The following is a 21,820-nucleotide window of genomic DNA, read 5'->3' on the forward strand; positions in this document are numbered from 1 at the left end:
AGAACCCCAAAGTTGAGATTGTTAATTTGGGGTTCTCATCAGCTGTACCCCATAATCATCACAATTATAATAAATAAAGGCTTGACATGTATCTCGCTTTGCATGTCATAAGCCTATCTCATATATTAGTTTCACCTTTTAAGTTGAATTACTGAAAGGAATGAACCTTGGCACGATATTCTAATTTTTCGAGTTTCACCTGTATAATCTAAATGTTTACAGGGAAGGAGATGAGGGCAAGCATGCTAAGAGACCAATGAAAGCAAATGCAATTAAGTGCACTACTAAGGTTCTGTTTCAGCTGGGAACAAGGATCATGACCCTAAACACACCTCACAGCTGGGGTGGACAACTTTTATTTCTGTCAAGGGCCACATTCCCTTAGAAATAATCTACTAGGGGCCAAATAATGGCAGTGGGCAAGGCTGGAGCCAACATTTCTCTTTTCAGCACCCCACTCTCTCCCTCTATCTCTTTCTGTACCCCTTTCCCCCCCTCCCAGCCACCTGTACAAAATGAGTCCCCATGAAATCACACATACCCCCACCTTACATGGAAACTCATGTTTCCTGCTTGGCAGGGGGTTGGACTGGATGGCCCTTGTGGTCTCTTCCAACTCTGTGATTCTATGATTCTAATTGAACCTTGACAGCCCATTCCTATTCTTCAGCAAAAGCCATTTTTGGAAGGGGGCAATTTGGAGTGGAGGGTTTTTTTTTGGGAGGTGGTGGTGGAGTATTAAGCCTGTGCTCCCGCCTGCCACTTCTCCACACCAAAGTGTCTCATTTCCAAAGAAATTTTTACAAGGGGGCGACAGGAGGTAACAGCTATCAGGTTTCTGTTTGTGTAGAGGCATTTGTTGGCACAGAATGGGAACCACACTGAATTTCTCCTGCATCCCTGGTGATCAGTTCCCTTATCAAGCTACAGTTCCCTTATCAAGCTACAGTTACCAGGTTTTGCGGAGGGAAGCCATGGCACTTAAACTGGTATATAAATTCCATGTATCTACCTATAGACATAAATTATAAATGCAAATACAGGAAACACCCACCCCAAATCTGCCTGTATTTGAGCGCATTTAACAGCCAAAGATGTTCTGACTTCAAATCGCATCACACAGTACATTTGAACACGCTCCCTACTGTATGTGAAGATTTCACACATTTACACTTAGCATATGCCCCGAGGAACCATGAGTGGCCGCAGCCTCTTAGCCTGTGCATAGCCGTGCGTGCCTGCAGGCATGCGCAGACCCCACATCTACACAACGGTTTGACACTATTTCTTTCAGGAGAGTGTTTTCCCATGGGGAAGATTGTAACATGCCGAGCAGACTTCAATTACGCATGGCAGTGAAATGGCTTTGGTGCCGAACAACCTTCAGAGGGAGGGGAATCAGTGACACCTTGTGGAGAAGACAGGTAATGTTCTGGCCCAGAGTTGGGGGGGGGGGAGTGGAAAATGAAAAAGATCAGGAATTCATCATACTTGTGTTAGTCACACACACCTTGATAATTACAGAGCAGAGAGGTGCCTTTATATAACACCAAGCAGAGGCTTGGTCAAAGGCCTGGAAACGATGCCTTATGAGGAACGGCTTAGGGAGCTGGGTATGTTTAGCCTGGAGAAGAGAAGGTTAAGGGGTGATCTGATAGCCATGTTCAAATATATAAAAGGATGTCATATAGAGGAGGGTGAAAGGTTGTTTTCTGCTGCTCCAGAGAAGCGGACATGGGGCAATGGATTCAAACTACAAGAAAGAAGATTCCACCTAAACATTAGGAAGAACTTCCTGACAGTAAGAGCTGTTGGACAGTGGAATTTGCTGCCAAGGAGTGTGGTGGAGTCTCCTTCTTTGGAGGTCTTTAAGCAGAGGCTTGACAGCCATCTGTCAGGAATGCTTTGATGGTGTTTCCTGCTTGGCAGGGGGTTGGACTGGATGGCCCTTGTGGTCTCTTCCAGCTCGATGATTCTATGATTCTATGATTCTAACACTAAAAAGGAATGTTCTAAACACAAAATTGTGCTCAAGGGTAGACCCCTTGAAATTAGTGGCACCAAGTTGGCCGTGACCACTGTTTTCAATGGACTTGACATGGCTAATGCTGGACACAGCCCAATATATTTAACATTATAACAAGCTAAATAAATGTGCACATCGACAGAAGCAAGAGCTACGCTCTGCCAAAATCCAGTAAAAGGTTTCTGTTCTACCAAAAATCAATTTTGTCTTTGCTTTACGGTCCTTACTCTCATGTAACTGTTCAGTTTAGACAGAGCCATGCAAATATATAGGTACTTGATTCTTCCATTTCGCAATAGCAGTTGGGGATTTCAAAATGTTTTCTAAAATATTGTATTACTTTCACTGATTAGTTGTTTGTTGCCATGGGCCCCTCAAGGTGAGAGAAATATAACAACAACAACAACAACAACAACAACAACAACAACAGTTATTGTTGCTGCTCTTCTTATCTTTCTCTCATAAAGCATTCTTACTGTTACAAACACATATATTTTAATCTCTTGATTAACACACAGGAAAAATTTCTGTAGAAGCTGAGCTTCTGAGTTACCTAGGCTAGGGCACTTGTTGTCATGGCTGGGTACCAAGGAATGCTGGGAGGCACCTGGTGGGGAACCTCCCAGGGAAGAAGGCTCGGAGCCCAGCAAGTGATGGGGAGAAGAGACTGGGAGGAGAAGGTGTCAGAATCTGAAGATGTACCAGGGCTCAGTGAACAGGAGAGAGGCAGAAATGGGTCACAGCAGGTTTTCTCGGGGAAGGCTCCGGGGCAAAAAATAACCCCCAAACATGCTTGGACAAGGAGCTTTAAACCACAGACCTGTGCCTGCAAAGAGTGGGACAAATGGTAAGTGTGGATAAGCCTTTACACGGGTCACAGACATATATATATATGGACACAGGTGGCGCTGTGGTCTAAACCACTGAGCCTCTTGGGCTTGCCAATCAGAAGGTCAGCGGTTTGAATCCCTGCAATGGGGTGGGCTCCCATTGCTCTGCCCCAGCTCCTGCCAACCTAGCAGTTTGAAAGCACACCAGTGCAAGTAGATGAATAGGTACCACTGTGGCGGGAAGGTAAACGGCGTTTCCGTGCGCTCTGGCTTCCATCACAGTGTCCCATTGCGCCAGAAGTGGTTTCGTCATGCTGGCCACATGACCCGGAAAGCTGTCTGTGGACAAATGCTGGCTCCCTCTTCCTGAAAGCAAGATGAGTGTTGCAACCCCATAGTCGCCTTTGACTGGACTTAACAGTCCAGGGGTCCTTTATCTTTTTACCTTTTTACATGGGTCAGCAATGCAGGCAAAGCCTGAGTCTTTGCAATGCCACAAGGCTCTTTTGCCCGCTCCACAGTGGCATTACCTCAGCTCAGACTTCGGAATTTACCTTTGGCGTGTTGGCCAAAACAGTTTAGCCATCACCTAGGCTGAACTGGCATTCGCACCCAGGGCCAAGGCCCAAGGCTAAATTGACACATTTAGCAAAGCAGCTTCTCAGATCGCTCTCTGCATCTAGCCAGTTAACAAAAGATGTCCATCAACGATAGCTGATGGAGGAAGCAGATCACGCAGCTGTCAAACCTGAATCTTCTCTCATTTGTCTCTCTCTGCCTGTCTTAGGGGGAAATGAATTAAAACGAGCTTTGCTGCAGTGCTTATTGTGCTCAGATTATGCAAATTCCTGCAGATTTCTCAACGGTCAGAAACCTGCCGTCATCCACATCTTTTGTTTTCTAGATTCCTAAAGGCATAATGCACGCTAAAAAAACAAAACGGATTTGATTTCCTTTGCTCAAATATCAACAGTAGATTACTTATAGTAGTGATTCCCATATATTTTACTAAAAAGGACATTCCAGGGGGGTTATGGCTGTGGGGGGGGGGTAATTGTATAAAAGGTACAGATCCCTTTCACCAGGGCTGAGGATCAGGATAATTAATCTCCCTTACCAGAGCTCACAGACCAAGTTTGACAGGTAACCTGTTTTTGTCTCTACAGTTTGAAACCATGTGCCCCAATGCAGCACTTCTATAGCTCTGTGGACGGCGCTTTGCAAGCCCAGACAATCTACTGATCACTGGGGCTTGCAAAGCACCGTCCACAGCGCTATGCAAGTACCAAAAAACAGCTGATTGTCCATGCTTGCAAAATGCTGTGCAAGGGACTTTGAAGGTGCTGCCAATCAGCTGGTTGCTGGTGCCTGCAAACTCCATTTTGGCAAATATATTATAGCAGGTTATGTGTTGGGGAGGGGGGGATTATTGGGTTGTTCTTGTTTTAATTTTTATCCTGTATTTTGTGTTTTCATATTGTAACCACCCTGAGACCTGCAGGTATACAAATGTTGATAGTAGTAGTAGTAATATAATATGGCCCTTATTTTCTGTTGCTCCAAGGGAACAGACTCTTTCCAGTAACAGAAAAGTATGAAACATTCTGAACAGAAGAAGAAGCAAAAATATGGACTCTCTCGGAAGACTGTAGACTCTCCTTCACTGGAGGTTTATAAACAGAGATTGGATGGCCATTCATCAGGGATTCATTAACTGTGACTCCTGCATTGCAGGGAGCTGGGCTGGATGACCAACTCTACAGTACTACTGCTCTACGAGTCATGATGGCTAAATACTAAGTCCAGGATTAGTGGCAGCATGCCTCTCGATGCCAGTCGCTGGGAATGGCTATTGTGCTATTGCCCTGTTTGTGGGCTTCCCAGGGGGCATCCAGCTAACCACTATGGGAAAGAGGATGCTGGACTAGACAGGCTTTTGGTACAACCTGGCAGGGATATTCCAGTGTGCTTACACCTTGGATCAACGCTGCTTGTGTGTGTCTCGGCATACTTCGCACTTGCCCGGTCTGCAAGCAGATATTGCAAGTCTCTGGGATTCTTTTCTCACAAGGAAGCTGAGCCTCTACAGCTGCCCCTGGAACTGACTGATTCTCAAGTGAGCACATCAGAACAGAAGAAAGGACATGCATCTTGGTACCCTCCTTTCTGATCCCATCACTGCTTCCTGCACTTTCAGTTTGGGGCTAAAATGTGGAAATCCCTTGCGTAAACATGGTTTTTAGGCTTTTGAGCTCTGGGCATTCCAGTTCTGGGTTTTAGCAGATAGAGTGAGCTCTAGATTCATTCATCCCTGCTACATATATACATATCTATCTATCTATCTATCTATCTATCTATCTATCTATCTCTATATGGCTTTCCCTTTTTCCGTTAAAGGGGAAAACAGGGCAGTAAGCCGACTTCCAAGACAAAAGGAAAGAAAGCTAGCCAAGGAAACGAAATCCCTTCTAAGATCTTTGGTGACAGTTTGTCTCAGAAGCTCCTGGTGTGCATAATGGGATCAGTCATATAGCTGCGGACTGCACATTGGACTCATTTGCACATAATTCCAGGCTGTTATTACAGTACAAGATGTTGAAATGGGAAGAGGGTGGGTTGCCATTCTCTTTTTCTCCTGGCATAAAAACAATAAAATCTACCAAGGCTTTAGCAACAGCTTCACTCTAACTTCCAGCTATACATCTTTTTCACAGAGTCTTTATGTAGCTACATTATAAACATACATACATACATTTAAATATTAATATAATAATACATTAATTCTGGGCACCGCAGTTTCTGAAGGATATGGACCAGCTGGGATGTAAACAGAGGAGGGCGACCAAGATGATCAAGGGCCTGGAAACTGAGCCTTATGAGGAATGGTTGAGGATTATTTACACCACACTCACTGCATCTCCTCCTCACCTCTAACTCTAAACAGCAGAAGCACAAGCAACTCACCTGCTCAGCTGAAACCTGGGCTCTTCTCCCCATTCCAGAGCTCCCAGGCCCTTTCCCTAAATCTTAGGGTATGAGGCTCAAGAGACCCAGGACTCTGCTTGTAGGGACAGTTTTTCACATTTCTGCATTATTATTATTATTATTATTATTATTATTATTATTATTATTTTACTGCCCTTCATCTGTAGAGCTCAGATACATAATAAAAACAATAACAAAACAAACCATTAACCTCCCTCCCCCACCCACATTATTGCATCAGTTTATAATGTTTTAAAACAAGGGCCTCACAAAAATCCACCAACATTTTAGGGTCATTTTCTTCTAATATGCACATCTTAATGCAATCTGCCAAATATACGTATTTTTACAAGCAATTTCCCCAATATAATGCATTTTTCTATTTCATTTTCACCAGCGCGTGTTTTTACGCATGCTTACCCCCCAAACATATGCTGTTCTGCGTACATTTTTTGGGTTTGAGAACTGCATTACAAAATTCAGAGCCACTCGAACATCAACTGATATCTGGGTTTCGGCTCATGTATCCCAGTCGCCTATTACAAACTGAATTCGCGTGCTGTTTCAGGAAGTACAGAATTAGGTAGGTTTGCATTGAAATGCAAACCAAAGCCAATTTTGCCCCTGCCCCTACCTAGTAGCTGCAGCAGAGCTTCTCCTGGTTAGCTGTCAACAGGCAATTAAAAAGGTGTGTTCTAGCAAGAGTTATAAAACAAATGAAGCCCAACCCTTACCTGACAGGATAGCAAACTGCCGGTGAAGCTGTTCTATGATATCCACGGCAACAAGAGGCCTGATCTCCTGTTGCATGATTTCATCTGCGGAAAAACAGAGAGAGAGAGAGAATGAATGAGTGAGTGGGAGTGGTGGAAATGAGGGGAAACCTCCGTTAACTGAGAAGAAGCTCTCTTGCAGATCTCCACAGCAACGCAAAGAAAGGTACCTTTTTGACTTGACCATAGGCTTTCATTTTGTCATATGACTCTTGACGGCACAGACACTTGCTTACCATATATACTTGAGTATAAGCCTAGTTTTCCAGCACACTTTTTGTGCTTTAAAAGCTGCCCTCGGCTTATACTCAAGTCAACAATTCCTTAAGAAGTGTACAAGAACGGTGGTTCTTTACTCTCCCCAGGCAGCTTGTTCCATTCCTGAACTGCTCACATAAATGCAAACTTTAGACCCCAGAAGGCAGAAAGCCTATCAGTTAAGGAAGTATTAAAACCCCACAGGTGCTCACTTTCCATGGCTCCTGCTTAAACAGGACAGGATCCCAGCCTTCTCTGTATAACACAAGGGAACATTGCGCTGTGGGTTAAACCACAGAGCCCTAGGGCTTGCTGATCAGAAGAATGGCGGTTCGAAACCCTGCGACGGGGTGAGCTCCACAGAAGCAAAGGAGGAAGAGGAAGGAGAAGCCCAAAGGGCTGCTTTGGGCTGCTCGTTCCTCCTCTACCACAGTGGCAAAGGTGAACCGGCTTATACCTGAGTCAATAAGCTTTCCCACATTTTTGTAGGGGAATTAGGTGCCTCGGCTTATATTTGGGTCGACTTATACTCGAGTATATACGGTATATGCCGTCGACAGAAGAGTCCCATCTCCAGGCTGATTGTTTTCAGCAATTGTCTCTTGTGTTTTGCAGAAACGGGCTCTTCATAAACTGAGCCTTTGCCGGTGCTGATCGCAGCTTAGCTGAGGGCAATGAGCTTCATGGACTATATTAAAGTCCAGGCGTGAGATAAAGCCCCTTTTCAGTCCTTTGAAACAGCACTGCCTATTTTTGAGCAAAATACTGGTAAATCAGGCCGGCCCCCACCCCCACCCGAGCAACAAGCATTTCATTCTTCAAAAGTTACAGAGCACACAATGTTCCCAACAAGTTCTTCTCTCCTCTCTGCTTTCCCCCCTGCAGCCAGGCTTCTGGAAATGTGGCACAGTCCTCGCCAATAGAGATGCCAACAGTTGATGGAGGGGAAAGCTCAATTTCTCCCCAAGGCTCCCCACTGATTAATCCAGGATAAGGAGTGTACACCTGCATGCTTATATTGGGTTCATACCCAATGTCCCACCTCCACCCCAAAATAAAATAAAATCACTAGCTTATGCTCTCAGTAATTGGCATTGGGGCTGTGCATACGCTTCACTTTTAAAGCCACTTGAAACACATTATTTCCCTCACAGAATTCTGGGGACTGTATTTTTGTTCAGGGTTGCTAGGTATTGCAGCTCTGCGCAGGGGAAACTACAGTGCCCAGAATTCTTTGAGGGTAAGAATGTGTTTTGAGTGTGCTTTAAATGTATAGTGAGTACACGACCTAGGAGGAAGTGGGAGGCATTGTGAATGCACACACACACACACATACATGGCATAAAGTACAAGAAATGATTTTAAGCTATATTTTTTAAATGGCAATGGCCTCAAAGGCCATTCCAGTTGCATTCCTGTTGCCTGATAATCTGCCTGATGGAAGGAAGGAAGAAAGAAATTTTTATTACTCACACTTAACAGGCTTGCCGAAGGAATGGGAGTGGTTTTGCTTGTGTTCCCCCTCCCCACGCTCCTGTATGTATATTTAATATGAGGTTGCTTCTAAAAATAGACTAGACCCTGGTATTGAAGGCTTTCCCCTCCTAACCAAAGGAATTTTGCATGAAAAGGATAAAAGATGAAGTAGTTAGAGTTGCCAGCTCTTGGAACAAAAAAAATGCTGGTCCCTGGGTGAGGCCCTTTCCACATCTAAGGGGAGAGCTAACGGGGGGGGGAAATGTTATGTTCATCTTAGGTGTACGAGAATTGCATGCGCCTACAAGCAGATTACTGTCGCCAAGCAATATCAGCGACATCAGTACCAGACATGATATCCGCTCCTGACAAACCACAACACAATTCAGTGTCATAAAACAGAAAATAAATCCATACCCTCCAACATGCTGCAGCCCAAACCTGGGGCATTTTAATTCCGTGACCCGCATGAGAGCACGGAGCCCCAAAAATGGGCAAGGTGTATAACTCGAATTAGTGAACCAAGCCACAGATTATACGTCATGTTACACACATGCATTATGTACCTGCCTGAGCTCTGAAGATTTGATTGGATTTATTATATTCCTATGCCGCGTTTCATTCAAATGAATCCCAAACAATAACAATAAATAACAATAGCATGATAGAACGTGATAGAACATCACAAATATAACATAAATCATACAGAGTAGTCTTCACTGAAACAACCGCAATCTATAAAACACTGCTAGCAAAGCAATAACTAAAAAAATAAACTAAAAAATAAGATCACTTCAGAACATGGGTAGGCAAACTAAGGCCCGGGGGCCGGATGCAGCCCAATTGCCTTCTAAATGCAGCCCGCAGATGGTCCAGGAATCAGCGTGTTTTTACATGAGTACAATGTGTCCTTTTGTTTTAAATGCATCTCTGGGTTATTTTGGGGCATATGAATTCGTTCATTTCCCCCCCCCTCCTGAATATAGTCCGGCCCCCCGCAAGGTCTGAGGGACAGTGGACTGGCCCCCTGCTGAAAAGGTTTGCTGAGCCCTGCTTCAGAATAAAAGTGGGTGCCAGAGCCTTTTCAGTTGTAGCACCCCAAACACCCCAGGGAGGCTTGGCGGCCATTACGACTGATATATTTCTGGCACCAACTGAAGACCTTTCATTTGACTGCATCTTTGTTGTCTCCTAATGCTTAGTAACATTTTTTGGTGCCTTAATGTTATACGTTGCTGCCATGCTTAACCCTGTTATGGGTGTGGGGGGGGGGGTGAACTTGCACATTGCCCAAAAAAACTAGGAACTGCAGCACCACAAAAAGGACACAAATCTACATAAAATTTGCTTATGCTAATTTATACAAACAGGTGCAAGTTTGGAAATAATTCTTAAGTGGAAGGATTTAAATAGAAATATAACACATTTCATCCTAGTGGTGAAGACTGTGACCAGGTGAGCCGCATGCCAGCTTAGTCAGCTTCCCAGGTGTTAACTGTGGACCAGCAGCTTCAAGGATGCTTGCTCTCTCTTCAAAGCAGACTTAAATCGGACAGCCCTTCAAATTACAGGGTTGCTTCCTGTAAATGAAGACCCCTAGGCATTCTACCTTGCTGGCCGCTTTGAAAGGTTCTACCTGAAGGATAGGACAGAAATCTCTCAAATAAGAAAACAAGCTAGCAAATAATGTGGTGGCAGAACAGAGCACAGCAGACAAGCACTCTCTCAAGGAACTAAGCCGGTGGGCAATGAGCCCACTTTCTCTCTCCATCATACACATGCAGCGAGAAGAGGAAGACCCAGACAGATTGAGAAACTGAAAACCCTCTCTCTCATTCTCTCTCTCTCATCCAGCCTAGAGGAAGGTGCCATGGCTCAGCGGCAGAGCATCTGCTTTGCATGCAGAAGGCCCCAGGTTTGATCCCCGGCATTTCCAGGTAGGGCTGGGAGAAATCCCCAGTCTGAAACCTTTCGGCGCCTCTACCAATCTGTGTAGACAACACTGAGCTAGATAGACCAGAAATATGACTCATTTTTAGAGTAGCTTCCTGCGTTCCTAAATGTAGCCCCAAACAGAAGAAGAAGAAGAAGAAGAAGAAGAAGAGTTTGGATTTGATATCCCACTTTATCACTACCCAAAGGAGTCTCAAAGCGGCTAACATTCTCCTTTCCCTTCCTCCCCCACAACAAACACTCTGTGAGGTGAGTGGGGCTGAGAGACTTCAAAGAAGTGTGACTAGCCCAAGGTCACCCAGCAGCTGCATGTGGAGGAGAGGAGGCGCGAACCCGGTTCACCAGATAACGAGTCTACCGCTCTTAACCACTACACCACACTGGCTCTCTCAGTAATAGCTGTTGCTGCTCCTTCTCTCCCAGGACACAATCGCTGCTCTTTTCTTTCCAGGGCAAGAGGTCAAACAGGTATGTGGGGCAGTGCTGGTGGGCTCTCAGGTGGGGGTTAGGGGACTGGAGCCTGCCAGGTAAAAAGTCCCCTACCGTAATCTGCTCAGTTTGTCCGGCTGACATGTGTCACAACTTCTGACTGTGCCTTTCCCATCCTGCTCTCCCCGTCCTTCGCACATTCATTCATCCCTGATCTCACCGTCCGCCTGGCCTATTCTTCAGGGAATCTTTAGCTGCCACTCCTGCATTGCAGAGGGTTGGGCTAGATGACCCTTGGGGGGGCACCTTCCAACTCCACAATTCTATGATTCTGTGACCTGTGGGCATTAAAAAGGTTTTCAAGAGACACCTGGAAGTTAATAGGGAGAGTCTGCCTGTCTAATCTCGGCCGAAAGAGTATTTCATAGCACAGGGCTGGTGACACCGAACATCCGACTTCTAGCTAAGGTCAGTCAGGTCTCCGTAACGTGGGGGACAACTATCAGTGCTTCACCAGATGATTTCAACGATTAAGCTGGGATGTGAGGGTTCAGGAGGTCCTTAATTTGTCCTACTATCCCACTCACCATACGACCGCGGAGAAAATCTGGGTCATTTAGCAAGCAAATCGCCTTCTGCATGCTGGATTATCATAATGTGTGCAAGAATTAATACAAGGGAGGGGAGGGACGATGTGGGGGTTGTCACAGCTTAAGTGTTTCAATGCAATCCGTCAAGAGTGACATATCAAGGCCAGCCACATACATACTACACAATAGTGTGTTTTATTAATATGGAAAAGTTACTCAGTGGAATTAAGGGCTCAGGGAAGCTGCTGAATGTGCATTTAAGCAACGGCAGAGTAAAATTAGCCTGAGTTGCGAGCCGGGAACTGTGATTTATGATATTGTGTTCGGGGGTCACAGATTCTTGCCAGAAGATGCTCAAAGCAGCTTCATCAGTGAAAGGCGCACAACTGATAAACAGCAACATCTTAAAAAACAAACTAAAGACATCATAAACAACCATCACGTAGAAAAATGGAAAGGAAACTGGAATGCTAGCTACAATATTTATTTTAATATATTTATTTAGGCTGTTTTTCTATACCACCGAATATACACAGGTATCTCAAAGCAGTGTGCAACAAACTAAAACAACAAAAAATACATAATAAAACCACATCAACACTAATGTCTTCTTCTGACACACCTCCCTGATCAACATCTCTCATCCTCCTCGAGATGCAACATAAATGGAATTAACAGAGAGACAAGATGTATATTATATTTTTCAAAGGTGTGCACTTGTAGAACTTGTAAATGTGCACTTAAGAAACATGCTGCACAAATGAGATGAGACCTGTTTTTAAATCGATGAATGTATTTATTCCTCATACGGTGCCAGGTGCTGATTCCAGCCTTGAGTAAAACCCACTGCATGTCACTGGTGTATTCCTCAAAGGTGAAAGATTAGTTGCAGCTACCTGTCAAGCGCACGCTCAGTTGCAAAACCAAGTTTGCAGAGATGAGGTGAAGCATCTTTTAGCATGCTCGCTTTGCTATGGCACTGAAAAAAAATGTTGCTTCTACTAAAGAAAAAGGAAGAAGCAATTACCATGTCCCATCTGGCTGATGGCACTCTTCTGTCCAGTTCAGAAGCAGAAGTGATAACCATCTAATCCCCCGGAGAAAAGAGTTATACAGCTGAGCTTCCCAATTCCCTACTTAAAATGAAGTTAAGCACGCTATCGTTTAATGTATTTTGCACAGACTCATTTTCCCCTTCCATCCATCTTTTTTTTTTCCAGTTCTGAAGAAGACGCTGGAAGTGGAAGAGGAAGAAGGTTAATTCAGTGACAATGGGAGGCATTTATGCAAGGGATCTCAAGGGTCATTTTGATAAACTAAGGGGTCACTGACCATTTTAGGTCTGTGAGCGTATCTGGATTTCTGAACAGGTGCTGTGGGCGACACCCTCTCTGGTCTATCTTCCCCAGAGACAGAGAAAAAGCATGTGTGTGAACACCCAGTGTGGTGTAGTGGTTAAGAGTGGTAGACTTGTAATCTGGTGAACCGGGTTCGCGTCCCAGCTCCTCCACATGCAGCTGCTGGGTGACCTTGGGCTAGTCACACTTCTTTGAAGTCTCTCAGCCTCACTCACCTCACAGAGTGTTTGTTGTGGGGGAGGAAGGGAAAGGAGAATGTTAGCCGCTTTGAGACTCCTTCGGGTAGTGATAAAGTGGGATATCAAATCCAATCCAAACTCTTCTTCACTTTTCCAAGGAATCCAGGTAAAAGTCAACTATGGCATAATTAATCGGAGTCTTCAAAAGCACAAAGAACCCAAACAGGAAGTGGGAAAGAGAATCACACCTGAACGCAGCAGGCTAGTTCAGGGGGTGCAGGCAAACCACACAGCACACGAGGCTGTATCATTCAGCAGAGGGGAACGGCTGGGGGCTCAGGAAAAACAGCCGGTGTGTGTGTGTGCACGCCATTGCTGCTACCCAGCACCTGCCACCTGAGGGGCTGTCTCACTCTGTCCAACGGTAGGGCAGCCCGAGCACCGCACAAGGAGCAGAAGCTGCAACTAGTGTGGCCACATACACATAGCCGAAAAAGTGAAATGTGTCAGCGAAAAAGAGGGCAGAAGAGAGTCCCATGGAATACACCCATGCTAATTTCTTCCAAAAATAGTAAGAACCATGCTGGATAAGACCAAAAGCCCATCCAGTCTTGCATTCTGTTCCAGCTGTCAACCAGGTACCGATGTATAGTTGTGTACAGACACAAATTTAGAAATACAAAGTATAATGTAAATAAAAATACAATGATCTCAAAATAGTAGGGAAGGCTGTGACTACGTGACCTGTGTGCCTGCTCAGTCTTACTATCTAGGTACTATCCGGTGATGGGCATCTTCAAAGCCCCTCCTCCTGTTCTCCCTTCTTAGCTTTCTAAATGAGACTCAGCCTTTCAAACAGATGACTGTCCTCTGTGACATGTGCTCACTGCAACTCCAGCCAAGTGCAGGACAGTGAATATCATCTTGTCCTGCTGCCCCCTCCCGCTCCTCAACATATCCAAACTCATTTATATGTTAATGGCCTCCAAATGACTGCCAGAAAGATGACCAGCTGGAGAGAAAGACAGAACTGTGTGCGGCCGATTGACAGGGCAATGCCTTATTGCTTAATTAAAGACCAGCTGAGCCAACCAGCCACAGCAGAACACTGAGACATCTTTGTTCTGCACGAGACTCAGCCTAGCTATGGGTTGATGGTCCTTCACCCATTTCCTATGCACCCTTTCTGTGCTTCATTGCAAGCCATTCTCCCTACTGGTAGCTGTGTGCGCTGTGTGTACATGAGTGCATGCGTTGGCTGTCCATAGTGCCCAGCTGTTGTGTGGTGGAAAAGTAATGCAGGGAGAGAAAAGCTCAAAGCAGGAGCGGTGATGTCATTGGCAACTGATGGAGATTCTTTGCCCTGGTAAGTGAATGAGGCAAAATATTCATAATCATGGCATAGCGTGGGAGGGGCAGCGGGGGCAATGCCCTGGGTGCACAATCTGGGTGTGTGTGAACCAGGCATCACCTGCAGAGATATCTGGCATACGCCCTCTGTGCCCCACCTGGCATGCAAGCACCTGCCTGTTGGTGGCGAGGGCTGGGGAACGGGGGTGAAGAGCAGCCTCTGCGCCCTGTCCCAGCCTGGGCTGGATGAGAACCCTCTGCCCCCACCTGGCGTATGTGTGCACAGCTGCCCAACCACTGGCAAATGGTGCTACGCCCCTGTTATGGATCTTTTGCCTGGCCTTTTTTTTAATAATCTCTCTTTATTATTTAAAAATACACATAAAAATACAAATACACATAAAGACAAACACAAACACAACAAAGTAAACATAAACATAAACAAACTGCTATTCTTCTCTTTCTTATTTACAAACAAATTCTTGTACCTCCAATTATCCTCATTGCATTTTTAAGCTATTATACCTATATCGCGTACAGTTATATATTTCATTTACAAATCATAATTTTCCATCCTTAAGTCTCTATTTGTTTACCTTAAAGGTTCAGTCTGCATCTGCCATTAGGATTCCACTTATACTATTATTCCTTAAGTAATCTTTGAATATCCTCCATTCTTTCCATTCTTTCCAGTCTTTCTTTTGCCTGGCCTTAAGCCAAGCATAGGCAACCTTTGGCCCTCCAAATGTTTTGGACTACAATTCCCATCATCCCTGACTACTGGTCCTGTTAGCTAGGGATCATGGGAGTTGTAGGCCAAAACATCTGGAGGGCCAAAGGTTGCCTATGCCTGCCTTAAGCTTAGTCATTACGATCAAGTAGAAGAAGAGTTAACTGACTCAGAATAAACACACAACAGATCAATGAACTTGTTAATAAGATCAACAGGAATAATCTGATTATGTGACTCATTCCCAAGGAGCCGGCAAGAGGAACGGTTTGCAGCGCAGAATCATGTGTTTGTCTGTGTTGAGGCTGTCCATGGACATTGGAAGCCGCTTGAGAACAGTTCCTTGGGTTTGGATAGGCCGCCTCAAGATATTTTGACAGATGCATTAGGAGGGCATGGTGAGCTTGATTCAGCAAGCATTTGGCCACATGAATATGAACCCCAAACTCCAATCCTTGAATTATCCTTGGAATCGGGTTGCTCCAAAACACACGCACCTAATGTCTGCTATAGAAATCCATGGTCCACTGCTCTTCCTCAAGTCTGGGTCACTGGTTGCCGAGAGATGCCACTGGGCAATCCTGCGGGACCTCCAGACTTATTTCTTCCCTGCCTGCTGTTCCTGCTGCTCCAGATTCAGAGTGGGCCCCATTTCTCCTGTGCCAGCCTTTGGTTTCCAGGTCAGCCATTGGGTAAGGTTGATTTGATTCCCCCGCCTCTGTTCCCAATATAGATATTTATTCAGGGGCGTCCTTCCCATTGGGCTCAGTGGTGCCGTGCGCCAGAGCAACCGCCCAGCAGGGGTGCATCGAGGAGGCACACGGAGCCGCCTGCGCGTCCACTTCACTCCGTGATGGCGAGGCGGCGGAACTGCCTTGAGGGGTGGCGCCCCCACCTTCTCAGTCCAGCCCAGCCGCCAGCTCCTCGGAAGTTATACATAATGCAGCATCTCTCAATATTTTTCAAGGGGAAAAATATGGGATAAATAAATATCTCTTTTTTAATGGCTATGGAAGCAAGGGGGAAGGAAGCAAGTGTTAAAAACAACAGTAACAGCCAAAGCCAGTACAGCTCTACTCAAAAGTAAGCCCCATTAACATCAGTGGGACTTGCTCCCAGGTAAGGATTGCAGCCTAAAGAACCCAGGGTGTTTTTTTTTAAGTGTGTTTTCATACATTGTCATTAACATGGCGTTTTATTTTTTTAGCTTCAGGTGATTTTTTTCCTTTGAAAACTCTTCTGACTTTTGCATCTAAAACAGAAGTTACAAACACCCAAGGTTCTATTCAGACCTTAGTCATCCAAAAGCAGAGAATTTGATTCTAAAAGAATAGTGTGGCTTGAGAGCATTAAAAAACAAAACAAAACAAAAAACCACCTTGGAGGATTGTATTTGCTATTTTCAATACTATTCTTGGAGTGAATGATCCCCTGGCTCCCAGTGGCTCAGAGGGGCAGGGAAACCTGGTATATACCAGCTCCACACGTCAGCCTTCAGGTGTTGTTGAGCTACAACTCCCATCATCCCTGACCACTGATCCTAGTAGCTAGGGACGATGGGAGTTGTAGTGCAACAACATCTGGGGATGCGAGTTTGAGAAAGGCACACATCTGTATATGCACACACATATATTCAGTTCTCTTTTCTGCCCCTGTTTAAAAACATTCTCATTTAGACAAACCTACCCAGATGTTTAGAAAGTTGAGGTAATTTTAATCAGTTTTAGTATTTTTTATTTTGTACATTTTAAAGTAGGGTTGTAATTTTTTCTTGCTTTTACTGGCTTGTCTTTTGTAAACCACTTTGGGGATTTTTTTACAATCAAGCGGTGTATAAATTTTATAAAATAAATAAACACACAAACACACACACACTCTCACACATGTAGTATAGTATTTCATCATATCATAGAATGGTAGAGTTGGGAGGAATCCTGAGGGTCATCTAGTCCAGCCTCCTGCAATTGTGGTATGTGTGAGGGGGGAGAGAAAAAACGTAGTATTTCATCATAGATGCCTATTGTTTTAACTATATAATTGTTAACTGGATATGGAATGCCAAGTGGAAACTAACAAGTATTATTCTTAATGATGTTTGAATGAACAAGATCATTTTAAATCTAGAATGGAATACCTTATAGTTAATCCATTCACTAATAGTATGAATGGAGGGGTGGGGTAGGGAGGAAAAAGACCAAAACAACTTTCTAATGAAGTGGATGTCAAGCCTATTCCACCTTTTAACTCCTTTAATATTTTGTTCCTTTGTTTTTATTGATATAATATGCCTCACCCAAAGAGTCCCCCCCCTAAAAATGGTCAACAACTCTGGGAAAGGGGGGGCGCACCGGAGGGATCTTTGCACCACGGCGCCAGATATGCTTAAGACGGCCCTGTATTTATTCCCTCTTTGTTCCTGATGTAGATCCTCACTCACCTCATCCTCTCTGGTGGTGGGGTGGGAGGGTGCTATTTTGTGGTTCACCTCAGGCGCCAAAATGTATTGGGCCAGCCCTGCTCACAGGGGCCAACCAGATGCCTATGGGACCTGCGCTGCGGGAGGTTGGACTAGATGACCCTTGGGGGTCCCTTCCAACTCTACAATTCTGTGTTTCTGATTCTGTGACCTAAGTGCAACAGCATTCTCCCCAGGCAAAAACACTAAAGGGCGGCTAGTAGCCATGTGCTCTGACTCCACAAATGGAGACAGCGATTGCTTCTGACAGCTACCAGTTGCTGGAAACCACATGAGGGGGAAATCTTCTTGGGTTTCCCACAGGCATGTGGTAGTCAGTGTGAGAATGGGATGCTAGGCTGGATGGGCCATTGGCCTGATCCAGCAGCCTCTTCTAACGTTCTTACAGTGCAAAGAAGATCCAGGAGAAGGATATAGCCTGGGGAGTGGTACAGTTTGGGGAGATTCCCAAGGACCACAATGAAAACACCTGGAGGGCCACATCTTGGCCCCGGGCTTGATATGTCCCCATCTCTGCCCTACAAGTACAGCAGTGGCAGACCCCACCACCACCACAACCCTTTTTAACAAGTCACAAATTGCAGCAGGCAGATTACCATAGCTCAGTGACCCTTCCTCTGAAGGCCAAGTCTGGTGAAAGAAGCACTGCAGAGGTGTTAAAAAACAAAGGAAGCGGAGCTGCCCAGGGGATGCTGATGGTAATGCTATTTCTGCTTAGCTCGCCCAGCTTGGGACACAAGATCCGCATGCTTAGTAGCAGGGAATCCGAATGCTGCTCTTGCAAGGGAAGGAGAGGTTATGAGCACAGCTTATTCTGCAAAGCTCCGGGTGGAGGCAGGAGGATAGAGAAAAACGTGACCCAGTTAGCATACATGGGCAGAAGCCGTATCTAATGATAGGGCTGTTGGGTTCTTTTTTTCTCATTTTAATCACAAGGAAAATCCTCTGCCTGTAAGGCTGAATCTGGATCAGTGTTTCAGCTGATCATTCTCCTAACCACAGACCTTCGGCTTCTATTCCGTCTGTATGATACAGCCAGCCAAGAAGACATTTGCTGCCTGAAGCAGAATAGCGAGCGATGACTCCCTGCTAAGATATATAGCATCCAAGACTGGTCTAGCTATTTTGGCATCTGAGGCAGGAAATCACACAAGCGTCTCTCACTGGGAGTAAAAACACAATAATGATGAATTAAAACAACTGACAGCAGGCTGCCCTTTCGTGATACCCAAAACCAGCTGTCCATAGTGACTGCCCTCACTCTGCCCATACTCGAGCCAGCCTTGCAGTATAGGGAAGAGGGAGTAAGAAAGGAGGGTAATTATTCCAACCACAGCTTTTAGCAGGGCTTAGTTTACTGTTTTCTCTCTATCTGTGTATGCTGAATACTCAAACAAGGCGAAGGCTTTCATTGGTATTGCTGTTACTGAGCCTACTGCAGAATAATGAGTAATCTGAGAATTACTCATTTCAAAGTATTGCTATGGATCGGACTGCAATCTTCCAACAGCTTCACCTCACCCCCAAAGGCGCTCTCCTCCATTGTCCTCCCAAAACAGACACAGAATTGGGGGGGGGGGATTAGGCTGTCTGTTGAGACCCTGGATCCAGCAAGTGTTAAAATATAATAAAGGATTCAAAATTCTGGATAACAAGGCTAGCTTCCTCCTGAGGTGATACCTAGGTAATGGGCCATTAAGGTGATGAAGGAAGTGGATCTGTGCCAGACAGCAAATGGGTGGTAGTTAGAAATAGGTTACAAAGGCCAGAGAGGAGAAAGGAGAGTTGATTCTTGTGAGCTAGCAGCTAGAAGCTGGAAGCAGAAGGCTGGGAAGCCAGAGAGACAGAGTGATGTTTGATTTCTGTTTGAATACAAGGCTATGTATATGGGGGAAGTACGACCCTCTGAGAGTGTTAATACTGTAAAGCCCTCCATTGTAGGCTCAGGTTGTGTGTGTGTGTAAATAAACCATATATCCTAAAGACACCACAGTCTCTGCTGTCTCACATTCTAAGGAAAACACGAGCCCTGGGAAATCACCTTTGGAATCTCTCACAGCTTGGAGGTTTTGGTGGTACAACATTATGAAAGAGGTACCGGTACCTGTTGTATGTCAGCCTTCCAAAGGGTAATAATGGTGGTATTGCAAAAAGATTATTTCAGGGGTGGGGTACCTTTTTGGACCAATGGGATATATCACTATCTGTCCCCAAGCCAGCAGGAGAACTTTGACAGGTGGGCGGGGCAACCCACCTGTCAATCACATGACATCATTATGGCATCAGCTGATTGACTGATTAGCAAGTGGCTTCATCCACTTGCCAAAGTCCCTTGCCCAGCACTTCCCCAGCATCTGACAGCCAGCTGGATGTTGGGTGCTTGGGAACCACAGCTCAAGGGGCTTTGCCTGTCCTATGCTCAGCAAAGGGCTGTCAAAGCTCTTTGCTGCAAGGAAGGATCCAGCCATGTATCTGCTGCATTTGTGATGTCACGTGCTTTAGGGGAAACAGCCTCGCAGGTCAATTTGGTAGAACACGTGATTGGTTGGTTGTATTTCTACGCCGCTTTTCATTCAAATGAATCCCAAAGTGGCTTCCAAACAATAAGTAATTATAACATGACAGAACATCACAAACGCAGCATAAATCAAATAGAATAATTAACAAATCATCAGTGAAACAATTACAGTCTCTCAACAAAGCAACAACTAAAAAATAAATTAAAGCAGAAGTCATATTATATGATTAACAAATCAATACAGGGTGTGTGTGAGTGCTGGAGGGAACAGAAATGTTCCTTCACTTCATGTCAGACTCCCATGAATCTCACTAAGGTCCAGATGTGCCCCACAGCACTTAAGAGAATATCCTGCACAAAGTTAGAGATGAAGCACGCCCCCTTCCAATTCCTTTGGGACATGTGGATTATTTGGGGTAGGGTCGGGAAGGAGTCTTACATTGACCTCTGAACTTCTCATGCGCTCCTGGCACAAAGTGAGAATATATTGTTATCAGTAGGGTGGACCCTTTGCCCACCATGGGGTCCTGGCTAATGCCCAACCTTGCTGGGTTATGCTGCTGGCCACGCAGCTATGGCTTCATTTGCTGCTGTCCCTCTGTTCTGCTCAGGGTTTGCTTTACTAATCCATGCCAGCTGCTGAATCGGTTTCAGCTTAGCTCATACTTTTGTGGGAAGAAAAGTGCTCTGGTCACTTTTTCCAAATCCAACCGCCTTACGGTGAGAGAGTTTTCCAATGACTGAGTTTGTGTGTATTAGAAAATTCATTTTCTACAAAATGCAGGCATACTATCCAAGCCTACATAGATTTCCTCAGGAGTAAGTCCCATTAAGTTCAATGGGGCTTATTCCCTGGCAAGTTTATTTAGGATTGCAGGTGATGCTTCCCCTCATTTTTTCATGTATGCATGCTTCGCAATTTAAAATAAATTAATAATAATAATAATAATAATAATAATAATAATAATAATAATAATTTATACACCGTCCATCTGACTGGGTTTCCCCAGCCACTCTAGGTGGCTTCCAACAAAATATTTAAATACAATAGTGCAATCAAAAATTAAAAGCTTCCCTAAACAGGGCTGCCTTCAGATGGTCTTCTAAAAGTCTGGTAGTTGTTTTCCTCTTTGACATCTTGTGGGAGGGCGTTCCACAGGGCAGGTGCCACTACCAAGAAGGCCCTCTGCCTGGTTCCCTGTAACTTGGCCCTCGGCACTGGACCTCAGTGTCTGGGTGGAACAATGGGGGTGGAGACGCTCCTTCAGGTATACTTCCAATTTCATGCACTTCAGTATTTTACACATGGAAATAGGGGCATGTGTGAAATACCCCAATTGCAATACAATATCAGCCCTGGGTGCTCACTGAAGGACAAATCCTGAAGCTGAGGCTCCAATACTTTGGCCACCTCATGAGAAGAGAAGACCTCCCTGGAAAAGACCCTGATGTTGGGAAAGATGGAGGGCACAAGGAGAAGGGGACCGACAGAGGATGAGATGGTTGGACAGTGTTCTCAAAGCGACTAGTATGAGTTTGACCAAAACTGCGGAAGGCAGTGAAGACAGGAGTGCCTGGCGTGCTCTGGTCCATGGGGTCTCGAATAAATGAATAAACAAACAACAACAATAATCGCCTTATTAAATATCCAGCTGTTTCATATTGCTAAAGGCTCTACTCTTCCTCCGATAGCTGCACTTATTTATCATTCAACAGTCCTGTCTTTTCTCCGATTCAAAACCCAAGAGATCCTAGTTGTTTTTGGTTGAAGTTATGCTAACTAGAGGACGGGTGGTGGCGCTGGGGTCTAAACCACTGAGCCTCTCGGGCTTGCCGATCAGAAGGCCAGCGGTTCAAATCCCCGCAATGGAGTGAGCTCCCATTGCTTG

General features: G+C 45.1%; 1 protein-coding gene across 1 annotated transcript in view; it reads right to left on the reverse strand.

Moving 5' to 3' along the window:
- Positions 1-21,820, reverse strand: part of MCF2L2 (MCF.2 cell line derived transforming sequence-like 2) — a 168,831-nt gene that overhangs the window by 123,263 nt on the left and 23,748 nt on the right. Inside the window, exon 2 of the mRNA XM_033150739.1 lies at positions 6,576-6,659. Coding sequence (XP_033006630.1) covers positions 6,576-6,659 — 84 coding nt within the window. The remainder of the gene's footprint in view (positions 1-6,575; positions 6,660-21,820) is intronic.

The sequence above is a fragment of the Lacerta agilis genome, chromosome 5, assembly GCF_009819535.1.
Source record: "Lacerta agilis isolate rLacAgi1 chromosome 5, rLacAgi1.pri, whole genome shotgun sequence".
Lineage (NCBI taxonomy): Eukaryota > Metazoa > Chordata > Lepidosauria > Squamata > Lacertidae > Lacerta > Lacerta agilis.